The sequence below is a fragment of the Microtus ochrogaster genome, unplaced genomic scaffold (genome assembly GCF_000317375.1).
Source record: "Microtus ochrogaster isolate Prairie Vole_2 unplaced genomic scaffold, MicOch1.0 UNK54, whole genome shotgun sequence".
Taxonomy (NCBI): Eukaryota; Metazoa; Chordata; class Mammalia; order Rodentia; family Cricetidae; genus Microtus; species Microtus ochrogaster.
Window position 1 is genome coordinate 1,789,012 of NW_004949152.1, and position 13,749 is coordinate 1,802,760.

Here is a 13,749-nt window from a genome sequence, read left to right on the forward strand (position 1 = left end):
GACGGCAACAGCACCCTGTTCTAGACAGTCCAGGAAGACAGCAACAGCACCCTGTTCTAGACAGTCCAGGAAGACAGCAACAGCACCCTGTTCTACTACACAGTCCAGGAAGACAGCAATACAGTCTTGTAAGCAAAGAACATTATGGAACCTTGTCTCAAGGAAGGGAAAAAGGAGGGGAAGGAAAATGGAAAAATGAAGTTCTACAACTATTATTCTGTTTATACAACTTATAACAGATTATTTACTTATACAAGATCTATTTTTATGGTAGCCATATTATAGATAGGGTGTCAAAGACATTTTTTTAAAAGATTAGTGGATTTGAATGTATGTTTTAAAAATGTTTGTACAAAATGAAGCATACAATTAATAATCAAGCTCTGATTGAAAAAGTATTTGTAATCTATGTGATAAAAATCAGAGTAGGATTCTTAATAAGAGATCAACTAATTTAGTTGTATGTGTATAATATATATTATGTATGTATGACACGTGTTGTATATGTGTATATATATACATTCACATACACACATATATAACACATACACACATAATAACAACTAAAGAAAAAGAGGTCACAAATTTTAAAAAGAGTAAAGGTAGAAAAAAGTGGTCAAAAGCTGAAAGTGCTACCCTCTGGGCATGTACTTTGTATATTTTAATTTCGTCCTTTGACTTTTAAATGATTTTCTAAACTAGATGTAAACTACTTTGGATAAAAAAAATCAAGAAAAAAGACCATTTTAATTTATTTTCTTTATGGAAATTCTTACACTTGCCAGAAATTTATTCTTGATATGATAAGATGATACAGAATTGTCAACCATCTTTACCAAAATGTCTGCCTTATTTCAATCTGCTGTGTCTGTCACACCAAGGGTTTCTTTATTGCGATGAGAACAATTCATGAGAGTGGGCTAACTCTGCCAGAGTCTCAAGGAAGATGAATGGGAGCAAACGCCTCCCCGACGTGTGCTCGTCCACCATTCAGACACTGGTTAATCTAGTACCTGGTGCACGGAACAGCCATGGAACATCAGTTATGAATTGTCTTTAGAGAACAGCAAGTAACTTTGGAGAAGAGACGAACATTAAATAATCTGAGTTCATGCTGTCAGGCGAGTAAGTTCACTTTCCGTTTAGACAGGTATATGAGGAACATCAGATAAAACACAGTAATTTGCAACAGCTGTTGGCAGACTTTCAACTATGTTAGCGTAATTTTTTTATTAATCCTGTTAAAGTTTTTCTAGGGAGTACACAGTCATGAAATTATGTTATCGCTGGTTTGGTTGCACACTATATTTCTTGAACTCTATGAACATAGAAGGGCATAAAAATGATGTTTCGTTTCGTATTTGGAAAGGTATGGTGGCCATAATGTGCCAATACACAGACCCTATCCGATGGCTCGGAAGATCTACAACGTTGGCTCTCCAGAGGTGAGGCTTTGTCTTTGCCGACTTTAATGCACTACATACGAATTCTATCTTTTCCTCTCCTATCGGTCTGAAATAAGTTCATTATTCGGAGAAGACAGGCATGGTGCTGAATGAGTAAAAGACCCATTTACAGGAGGTAAACTCAAATGAGGCCCAAAAGAACTATCTTCAATTTACAGAATTTACCATCTGTAAGGAGCATGGGACAGGCTCCACCCGACGACGTCAGTGGCCTGGTCTAAAGACTCCATCTATAACCTGCTGTCACACCCTTTGCTGGTAACACTTTATGCTTTGCACTCTGGCGCATCCTGCACACTGTCCTTTATGATATTTTCTACATAATTTTTATTAAAAATACTTGCAACTTGGCAACAATCCCAACACTAAAAGGCTACACAGTCACTTGGCCCAGCCTCCAGCTGTATGATGCCAAGTGAGACCTAGAGGAAGCACATGTCTGAAGACCTGTGTAGGATCTGCTACAGGTTGTCACAGGCAGGCTGGTAAAGCCAGAGCCCTGCTGTGACACAGTGTTGGTTCAGGCACTGGTTCAGGCTACTCTGTGTGTTCATGCAATACCCAACCAGCACTTGTTAGGCGTCAGACACGGGATAAAGTCCATAAATATGCTGATAAAAATAAGCTAGGCCCTACTGATAGCATCTCACATACCTACATGGACAGAACGGAAAGTAATGGAGTAAGATATTACTAGGGCAGAAGTACAAGCACACTGTTACGGGAAGACAGTTGGGAAGAGAAGACTGAAAAAAAATTCTCATTTGGGGCCTCACAGACCAGTCAAGCACACACCATCTGCAAAGCCCTAACTTCCAAGAATGCAAAAGAATAAAACATCCCCACACTGTCTTCAAGCTTGTATTCTGAGGAGAGCCACATACAAATGAATAAATAAAAGCCCATGTATCAAGATGGCAGTGAGTGCTTTAGAGGAAATACAGTTGAGTGCACAGGACTAGGTGGCTGTGCTAAGTGTGGTCATCTCACATCTCTCTGGCAAGGTGACCTGAGGCCGGAAGAAAGAATGAGGATGCAGGCCCCGCAAAGATCTGAATGAGAGAGCTCCAAGTGAAGGGACCACAGTACAAAAGTTTGGGGGTAGAAATGTGCTTGGCTCGTTCCAAGAAAAGGAAGATGAAGAAGGTCATTGTAGGAAGAGGAAGAAGGTCATTGTAGGAAGAGGAAGAAGGTCATTGTAGGAAGAGGAAGAAGGCCATGTAGGAAGAGGAAGAAGGTCATTGTAGGAAGAGGAAGAAGGCCACTGTAGGAAGAGGATGTGAGTTGAGGGGCTGGGAAAGCAAGAACAGGAAGAAGGTAAGAGAACAGTGAGGAGCTGGTACGCAGTACTTTATAAGTCAGTGTCCAGTGCCAGGCTTCTAGGCGTCTACTCGGAATGAGCTGGGAAGCTACCAAGGGACTCTCAGCAAGAAAGCAGGTAGAGTTAACTAAGAGAAAGCTCTGGGATGGGATGGTGAGTTGGCTCAGTGGGGAAGAGCACTTGCTGCCAATCCTGATCACCCATGTGGAGGAAGGAGAGACTGACTCCCACAAATTGTCCTCTGGTTTCTACATGTGCACCACGGCACAGCACATGTGCACACACAGGCAAAATAAATGAATGAAAAAAATGATAAGATTTCCCCAGATGTTATGTTGAAGCAAAGGAAGAACGCAGAGGCTGGGAGGCAACGGCTATGGGGACGGCAGCAGTTTGGGCCTCAGGGGAAGCAGCAGAGGCAGGAAGCAGCCAAGTGACGCGTTACAAGTGGGACTTCCTGGGACAGTTAGAGGATGCGCAGTATTTACATAAAGACACTTTTCTTAGGGTGAACAGGTAGATGCCAGACAGTATGGGGGGAAGGGTGCTGGCAGGAACAATGTCGGAAGGAAGAGGGCAGAGTAGGGTTAGAGTATAGCAAAGTGTTCCCCAACAGCGCTGTAGGTGCGGGTCAGATTATGGACACAGGTAATCTGGATCTAACTGTCAATAGCATTGTACGTGATAAGCAGACATGCCTGGTTTGAACTTTACCTTAAAAACAAGAGACTCTATAGCTGACCCTCCACATTCCATTGGCACTATAGCTCTTGATTGTTAATTGTATAGGAGGCCAAGCCCACTGTGGGTGGTACCATCCCTAGGCAGGTGGTCCTAAACTATATAAGAAGGCTAGTTAAGCAAAAACTGGCAGTGTTTCTTTGTAAATTCTTCTTCAAGTTCCTATCTTAACCTCCTTCATAGATAGACCATGACCTGGAAGTATAAGGTGAAATAAGTATTTATTTCTCCTAAAAAAACAAAACAACAACAACAAAAACCACAAGAGACTCACCAGGCAGTGGTGGTGCCTTTAATTCCAGCACTCGAGAGGCAGAGGCAGGCGGATCTCTGGGGGTTCAAGGCCAGCCTGGTCTACAAGAACTAGTTCCAGGACAGGCACCAAAGCTACAGAGAAACCTTGGCTCAAAACAAAAACCAAAACCAAGAGACTCAACAAAATGAGCAAAGCGAGGAGGAGGTAGAGGAGGCAAGTACTGAACACACTTGAATCAGGTCTGTTCTGAAGGCACTGCAGGGCACCTATCAGGACAATACTGACAATCTACAGGTGGGAGATCAACAAGGGCTTCAACTGTGCTGGCCAAGGCAGAAATCTGAGACATTCTGGGGAAGTAAAATTGCCAAGACCTAAGGACTGCCCAGGGGACAGAAGCAGTGGGGAGCAGTTGGAGATAAGACCCCTAGCCTGAAGAACAGAACAAGGGGACCCCACTAGAGAAAGAAATGAGCCAGTACTATAAAGCACTGATCCTTAATCAAGTGTTAAGTCATGCCTCCTGTCACCTCACTCCTGGGCAAGTCCCCCAACTGTCAGCATCCCACCTCAGAGCTGCTCTCAGCTCTCGCTCCACCTTGGCAGCTTCAGGCTCGTCCCCTTTCAAACACATCAGAGCCCTTGTTCCTAGACCAGGACTTCCCGTGTGTGCTTCTCATCACATGGCTCCTTCCCGTACCTCCCACACTAGCCATCCCACAAGGAAGCTCAAGAAAAGCAGGGGTCTCTGTCACCTTTTGCAACTTTATCTTTAATTCCTAAAACATTTACAGCCTCAGTGGGGAGGCTAAAGCATGCGGTTAACTAATATGGATCATACTGTGCTAGGGTACCAAGAAGAGTTTCAGGTAGAACCTTCTAGTATACAGTCAGGACTGAGGGGGGTGATCACAGGTAAGCAAGAATGGGCAGGATTTGGGGCCCCTGGAAAAGAGGCAAGTCATCTCAGAAAGAGATACAGGAAAAGATGAAAGTAGCAGAGTGTAACCCAGAGAGCCAGACAGAACAATCCCTGGTCTGTAGACTACCAGCTCATAAATCTCAAAAAGGCTTTAACCCTCTCTGCGCCTCCGTTTCCTCTGCTCCAAAGTGAGCTCTACAGCAGCTGCTGTGGAGGACTACAGTGGTATTTAGAGGAGCTAATGTGTGCAATGCTCTCGGAACAGCACTGGTGCCACTGGCACATGGGGAAAGTGCACACAGAGAGAGAGCATGGGGACCCACACTATTTCCCAGGGAGCGGCTGGGAACTGGGGGACAGCTTTGTCGGCTGACTGTGTCACTGCTCATTTCCTGGTGTCCTAGGGCAAGCTAACAGAAACTCCCTTTGCCTTCAGCTTCTAGCTGTTGGTACTGCTGCTTTTTTGGTTCTTTATTTCCCCAGGTGTTTTGAACTGGAACATGCCACAGAGAGAAGGAGAAACAGCCCAGTCTTGGAGTCGATCAATTTGCGTCCTGCCTTCAGTTCTGAAGCCCAGACAGGAACTTACACTCTCCTGATGGTTGAAACAGTAACGATAAGACCCGCTGGGTATCAAACTTGAGGGGGACAGTTCTGACTCCTGGGAGAAATGAACATGGCTGGTGGTGTGACAACTAAATACAGGAGCATTCACAAAACCCGACGGTGCCTGCCTGGCACTGGCTAAGACACAACCAACATGCCCACATGCTAGGTGCATGAAATCAGAATCTTACCACACGTCTGTGTAAGAGGCCCAATGTCAGGCTTGAGCCATTCACTCCCGTCATTCATAAACATTTTCAGTCACAGTGAATGGAGAAAGAAATCATCGTATATATAAAATGGAATACTACATAACCACAAAAACAAAACCCTGTCGTTTGCACCAACATGAATGAAATGAGAATATTAACTTGAATGAAACAAGCCAGACACAGTAGGACAAACAACACACAATTTCACTGAATCCTGTAGAACACAGCTGAACACAGGACTCTAGAGATGGGGAAAGAGAGCATGGAGCTAGGACAGAAAGAATTAAGAGACACGTGAAGATTGGGAAGGATGTCGGGGGAGAAGAAAAGCAGCCTCCAGACCAGAAGGGTCACTATGGGCACACATACAAGAATACCACAGTAGACCCACTAATTTATACAATAATATATGCTAATAACCACATATATTTTTAGTTTATCTCTTAAGAGAATAAGTTCCCTCCAACTGTCACTGTTTTGCTTCTGGTTTGTTCTGTTTGCTGAGGTCTGGCTCTGAGCTGCTGGGCTGGCTCTTTCCTGCAGCTCAACCACCCCGGTGGCTGGGTCTGTGAGCACTCACCACAGCACAGTCTGTAAAAACGGAGCTTAACAGAAGCACTGGGCTTATCAGCAGATGTATTTAACATGATTAGGTACTGCTAGCTGATTTTTAGAATGAGTCTTGGGAAATTAGGGAGCCTGGAGGGGTTGTCTGTTTGCATCTGGGTTTTTTCCCCACTGACCCAGGTGTGGGGATGGCCGCAGTAGAGCAGGCTCTAACCTTTCCCATTTAGCTCTTCATGTTGTTCCTGCACACCACTGAGGTGGAAGAGGCTGGAAGCGCCGCTGGGACAACTGAGTACCAGAGGTATATGTCAGCGGGAGATCAACAAGCTCTTCGAAGCGGACTGCTTTGACTTGCTTTAAAGGGGCTTTTAAAAATTACCTTTTCTTTACTGTAAAACAAGTACATGTTTGCTGTGTTTAATTTGGGTAACTAGATGAGCTAAAATGAGAGCAACCTATCACTACTGAATATATTTCTGTAATCATTCCTCTATTTCAAGATGCCATCTCCTGAGGAAGTGTGTATGTGGGTAAAATCAAACTGCAAACCACCCTAGATTCATTACATAACTGACTTTTAAAAGTAACAAGGTATCATGACCCACACCTGTAACTGTAGCCCCAAGGATGCCTAGTCAGAAGGATTTTGAATTCAAAACCAGTTTGAGGGGATGGGCTGAGGAGATGGATCCGCTGTCAGTAGTACTTGCTAATCATTCGGAGGAGCTTGGTCCCTATCCTGAGCAGCTCACAACCACCTGTAACCATGACCCATCCTCTTTGGGTCTCCATGGGTCTCTGCACACATCTGTATAGACACATACATTCACACGAACAAATAATGTTTTAAAATCAGCCTGAGCTATATAGTAAGACCCTGTCCCAAACATAAGTGCTAATATATTCATCATTCACTCAAGCAAACTAAGCATGTGTTGGACTGAAAAACGTGCATAAAATTAGAGAAAGAAGCATATTTAAACACAAAATCATTTCAGGGGCTAGCCTTCAGTTGACTGTAACACTTGCCTGGCATGTGTAAGGCTTTGCACTCAGACCGCCAGCATCACACCAAAACCAAACCAAAACAAAACAAAATTAACACTACTAAAAATGGGTGAGAGAATAGAGATAAAGAACAGAGGGCACAGAGAGAAGTCTCTGGGCTCAGGAGGGTCAGGAAAATCCTAGGGAATGGCCCAGCAGCTAGTCGCAGCCTCCAGCACAGAGGTGTTCTGCAAGGAAGGGGACACACTGACTGACAGAAGGCGGAACAGGAAGGCTCCACACCCGGAAGCTGCAAAGCTACTCGGAGGAGGGGCAAACATCCAGCAGGGTACATCACAAAGGACTGAGGGGGACGACGCAATGACAATTCACTGTAGACCTGAAGCAAGGGGCTGGCATGATTTCAGGGACAGCCAGGGCAGAGAAGAAAACCACAGATCTGAGAGTGCTTGTAAGCTGAAGACAAGGTCTTAGAAATGAGAGTGACCTAGAAATCAGACTCCAGGTGGGCAAATGCCTTCTACCCTCCCTTCCTTGATTGTCAAGGTTACTACGGACAAGCCGGCACTACCAACAGTGATATGGTTCTACTCCCATATTTCAAATATATGTTCAAACAGGAAAAAATAGGTGAAATTTCACCATGCTTTGTGCATCTAGCACTCCTCTCCCTTCTTACTTGAAAACAAATTCTTTTGTTTTTCTTTCGGGACATCATCTGTCTCCCCCACCATTCACCCGTGCGGGTTGAGTGAGAAGGGCCCATTGAACCCAGGTCCAGAGAGGCCCATCAACAGCACACACAGTGAGCCTACTCACACTAACACACTTGAGTGAGAAGGGCCCATTGAACCCAGGTCCAGAGAGGCCCATCAACAGCACACACAGTGAGCCTACTCACACTAACACAGTCACTAACAGGGGAATCTGGGGGACCCAGAAGGAAAGAGCCCACCAGCCTCTTCTACAGCCTCAGATGTTGAAGACCACATATCCCTTGAGCTGTCCAAGTAATCCCAGGTTATCAGGTTAGAGCCAACTCAGCATGAACACACACATGGGACTGTCACAGCCAGAACCCCAGGAAAAGAGTGGTCAGGGATAGCTTTTGAGGGGCTAGGCACACTAACATGCTTTTAGATTTTTAAGTGATGCCAATAAATCCCCTTTCCCATTCCAATTAGGGTGACTTTGAATTTTAACCATATATAAGGGCAGAGTACAGAATTTAGAGTTGGAGAAGCAGAATCCCAATACTGCTATTTGATGGGCTAGGCAGGCAGGGCAGCACACTCTCAAGGTGCAGCTTCACACAGAGGGTGAAAGCTTCACAGAGGAGCCAAGGCCTTAATGAAATCTTAAAGGGTCAGCCACCCAGCCACAGGAGGAGAAGACAAAATTATATTCTATGCAGGACAAAAACAAAAGAAAACAAAAAGCCAGCGTGAGCAGAGAAGTGCAAAGGAAGGAAGGGCCATGGATGCTGGGAGGTGACAATGGTGTGCTGTGCCTAGACAGAGTCCGCAGAGACAGCAGGCCATGAGGGAAGGCATGTGCCCTGCACCCTCTGCACAGCCTGGGATCAGGCCCAGCAACTCCACTGACCAAATATGGAGCCTACAGACTGAACAAAGTATTAAAACGTCTTACCTGCTGATAGAACTCATCATCTTTGGGGGTCAGGTAAGGAAGCCAAGTGTCTTCAAGCTCCTCAAGAAGCCTCAGTTTCTGGTTAAAAATAAGAATTACATGTTAGTGAGTATAAAATAACTTCAAATATAGACCAATATATTATTTCCCAATAAAACACACAGAAAAATCTTAATGAATTTGAATGTGTAAACTTTTAAAGATATACATTAAAGGCCAACTATAAAATAGACCAAACAAGGCATACACATTTTAAATTTTAAGATGTATAAAGCGTTTTTTTCAAAACTAATTCTGCTCCTGTCACACTTCATGAGACAGTTCCATTCACTCCTCTCGCATCTTTACCACCGGGGTCTTTTCCATGACATAGGTGACCTACGAATCAGTCAATACAGTCTCCCAGAATGAATCTTGCTGCTCATACAACCTGAATCTCTGTTAAGCTGTCTGTGATACCAACCCTGGATGTTGGGGGAGCTGTGATGCCCACTCCTCCTGTAAACCCTTATCTGGATGTGCCCACTGGCAGTACTGCTCTTCTTCAGATTTGTTTTATTTTATGTATGTAAGTGTTCTGCCTGCATGTATGTACATGCACCACATGAGTGCCCGGTGCCTGGAAAGCAGAAGAAGGTGTCTAGCCTCCAGGAACTGCAGTTGCACAGGGCTGTAGGCTGCCACAAGGGTGCTGGGAACTGAAGCTGTGTCCTCTGGAAGAACAAGCACTTGTAACTGTGGAACCATCTCTCCAGCCCCAAATATTGTCTTTTAAAAAGTTATCTCTCATCTCAAACATCACCACAAATTTATGGTAAGCCTCTTTGCTTTTTTATCCAATTTCGAAGCACCTTTTTGTAATTATCCATCCAGCATCGTCTAAGGCTGTTTCAGAAAACCGAGTCTTTGTCAGACAGCACTGACTAACAGGACAGGTAATTGCAACAAGAGATTTTGTAATGCTTCACCTTATATTCAGGCATCTACACAGCCCACGTTTGCATGGAGCATACACAATGTGAGTATAACATGCGCGCGCGCACACACACACACACACACACACACACACACACACACACACACACACACAGAGAGGGGCCGGAGGGAGGTTGGTTCATATCTGGAAGAAAGAATAGCAGAAAGAGCACCGCTAGGGCCACTGTCAGGCAGCAATGAAACACTAAAAGAACAGTGTCATTGCTCCGGACCAGTGCAGGCCTACCCAAAAGAGTACAGCTTAGCACACACAAACTCTTTTATTCCCCGCAACTCCATAAATCACTGATTTTGTGCAGCGCACACTCAGCCAGCCAGACATGGCAGCCCAGAGTGTTATCCCCTTCCACACCAAGAAAGCAGCCTTCACTTACAGATCTATCATAACCAGAGCAGTCCCGAGCAAACATACCTTTTTGACCCAAACTTTCAAGACCCTTTTCATTAAAATCCAAAATAGGTAACACAAAGGGAATAGAAATCTAACTCGTACACTTATAAAAACAAAAGTGTTCCATTCGCACACGATTCCACTTGTGTAACCAGTCTGCTATTTTGATGGCATTTTCTTACCCATAATGCTGAACGACTTCCTAATTAATGTGTGATCAGGGCTCATTAGGAAAAACTTAGAAAAGTAGCACAGGACAAATCATTTAATTTATAATTAGGTAATGCTTTCTCTGCTCTCAGCAGTAGCCTAAAAAGAACTAATGATATTTCCATGAATATACATCTCACACGTATGTACCCTATCCCTACCTTAACCAAAACCCTACACTTAGATTTCATTTGAAGCTCAGGGAAGCCTGCATCCCCTGTGATCCTTTTACTGGTTCTTAGGACTTTTTTATAAACACAAAGCACTACAATATTTATAAATGCCACCAAAAAATTAAACACTGAATAATTCAGAAGGTCCACCTTACAGATGCCACCTTAAAAGTCTATGCTGAGAGTCCATCATTAAAACTAATCCATATATAAGGATATATATATTTCCAAGAGAAAATCCATACTCCATCTAAGACAGGCTGAAGGGCAAGAGACCTGCCTCAGAGGCCAACAAGCATCAACAGAGGATGGACCTCTTTGTAATTAATGCTTCAAGTAAATAATTGTGGAAACACATTTCTCAGCTCAGCTGAGGTGCAGACCACCAGACATGTGTAAGGCTGAAGACACCCAAAAGGCTGTACCAAAGGATAAAATTCTTTAAGAACACTCCTACTATGGAGAAAGCAGAACAGCAATGGCTTTCCTCTACAGGGATTCAAAACATTCTGCTTCTGTTGTCATTTGTGTGAGTGTGTGTGTGTGTGTGTGTGTGTGTGTGTGTGTGTGTGTACGCACGCATGTGTGTGCGTGCACATGTACACATGTGCATATGATGTTGTTGTTTGCTTGTATGTCTGACAGCATAGCAGCCCAGCCTGAAACTTGTTATGTGTCTAGGCTGGCCTCAAATCTAGGTATCCCCCAGCCTCAGTCACCCAAGTGCTGGAATTAGAGGTATACTCCATTATACACAGCATTCCCTGCTACAGTTTTTAAATTGTACATGGTATTTTAGGGTGGTAAAAAAATTTAATTTTATTAAAATTAATGAATATGCACTGTAAGAAATACAATGTGTCTTGCAAGGATGAAGCAAGTAGGAACGTGACCTGGTCCTTAAACAAGGTTTGAATGAGTAAGAAGATGCCTCTCAAGAAGTAGGAAGCAGCTAATCCAAAGGAAGTAAAGGAAATATATTCAATATTTACATGAGTTGGCAATCCCAACCCCGTTCTCAACAAAAATGTAGCACTGTATAAAGAAACAGGACAAGTACATTTGGGGACACAAACTTGTAACTTCCAAAGTGTATATATGCCTCAGTCAATCTCTCTCGACCTTGGGTTTCTATCTGCAATGCAACTATGAAGAGGTAACACTCAGTCATGTGTATTAGCATGTACTGCGATTTGTGACCTATACAGATGGCAGGCAGGTGGGACTCAGGGGAGGTGGAGGCTGCTCTAGACAACAGAGCATGAGTTTAGGAGCCAAACTCGAGTTCCAGGGCAAGTTCCCCAATGGAGATACAATCTGGGCTCAGCTCCCTGCAGGGCATAAAGGAAGCAACGCAGACAATCAGTAAGAGCAGCGCTTGGCACAGGACAAGCCCTCAATACAGTACACTTGGCAACCATGCATTCTTATTTATTTGTGTTGGAAAAGTTGCATTTAATAGTTATAGATGCAAGCAATGGAATCTATATAAATCCAACTAATTGTACTTTAAGTCAACCCTACTTAAGAACTCCAGATACTAATTTGCCTGAACAAAATACAGGAGAAATTTAGAAACACTTTTCATAAAAGCTTATATATGTGTGTGCACATGTACATGTGTCACAGCTTAACTAGCTGTGCTGTAATGGTTACCTGAGGTTTACATATGTGTGTGTGCATGAATGTGTGTGTTATAGCTTAACTAGCTAGGCTATAATGGTCACTTGACGTTCATATGTATATGTGTACATGCATATGTGTGTCACAGCTTAACTAGCAATGCTGCAATGGTCACCTAAGGTTTATTTATGTGTGTGCAGCTTAACTAGCTGTACTGTAATGATCACCTGAGGTTTAGTACAAGGAAACTGAAAAGACTTGGAACACAGGAAGAAAGCAAGGTCCCCGCAAAGCTGTGGCGTGACCAGCAACAGGTCACGTACCGAGATGACTCTCACCCCCCAAGGACAACACACAGTCACTCTCACCACATGCCACACCTGCCCAGGGCAAGAAAAGTTACGGCTTGCGAAAATCTTTTTAATTTTTGATATAAGGGGATCATATAAAACACAATACTTTTAAATTTTAGTTAAAATTAAACCTACTTTTCAACTTTTAAAACTAAAGCTGTTGCTGAACCCGTGGGACCTCCCTGCTCTAACAGCTCAAGATTTAAAAACAGGCACAAAAGAAGAGCCTTGTGATTCACAACACCAAGAGGAACTCGCAAGGACTCTACTGCAGGATCACTGACCCTCAAAACACGCCACTCTCTTCTTCCTGACTAGGCTCAAGAGCAAGAATCCTCAGTGACTCACTTAATGACGATCAGAAGACTTTAAATGACACCAAGAACAAGGTGCGGGCATCGTCCAGTCAAACAGAGAGGTGTTGCATGGAGAGATGGCTAAAGGCAAGGGTCATCACAGAAAAAAGAGCAGCCCGAGACCAGCCTGCGGAGCTATGTGGAGACAGAGCGAGCAGACACATTAGAAGAGTGCCTGGAACTGCAGTGTGCAGAACCGGGAGTCGGGGGAGACTGGGCCGGTGAGGAACAGAATAAAAGTAACAGTATTCTAAAAAGGAGAACCGAGGAGTCTCAGCATTCAAAGTGCAATGGGAAGAGGAGGAGCCTAAATACACAAAAGGGAAAGTACACCCAGGAGATGCTGCAGGAAGAGTCAGTAGCACCTCAGACAATGAAAACCACACAGACATTTCAAACAGCCAAAGGAGAGAGAGGATGGGGAAAAGAAAGAATAGTGACCAAGTATTTTCCAAATTTACTAACATCTAAAAGTCCACAAATTCAAGCTGTTTTGAGAACTTTAAGCAAACACACACAGAGAGCCTTTTTAAAAAGTATTTCATAACCATTATTTAAGGACAGTGAAATGAAGAATATCCTTAAAAGTAGGAAGAAAAAAAGAAAAAGATATTTATATAGGAAAAAATATAAGAATAATACTAACTGTAGAAAGTATAACAGTCAGAAGAGGGTGGAGAAATGTGATATACTTCAACAATGGCAAAACAATAGACCGGCAGGTATATAAAAATAGAAAGCAGTAGATGTAAACAGTAAAAAGATGATGGATGGATGGATGGATGGATGGATGGATGGATGGATGGATGGATGGATATGGATGGATGGATATGGATGGATGGATGGATGGATGGATGGATGGATGGATGGATGGATGGATGGATATGGATGGATGGAT

General features: G+C 43.7%; 1 protein-coding gene across 2 annotated transcripts in view; it reads right to left on the reverse strand.

Annotated features, from left to right (window-relative positions):
* Fto (FTO, alpha-ketoglutarate dependent dioxygenase) overlaps nucleotides 1-13,749 on the reverse strand; it is a 344,281-nt gene that overhangs the window by 250,034 nt on the left and 80,498 nt on the right. For both annotated transcript variants that reach the window (XM_005369598.2, XM_026777285.1), the window contains exon 2: nucleotides 8,750-8,827. In XM_005369598.2, coding sequence (XP_005369655.1) covers nucleotides 8,750-8,827 — 78 coding nt within the window. The remainder of the gene's footprint in view (nucleotides 1-8,749; nucleotides 8,828-13,749) is intronic.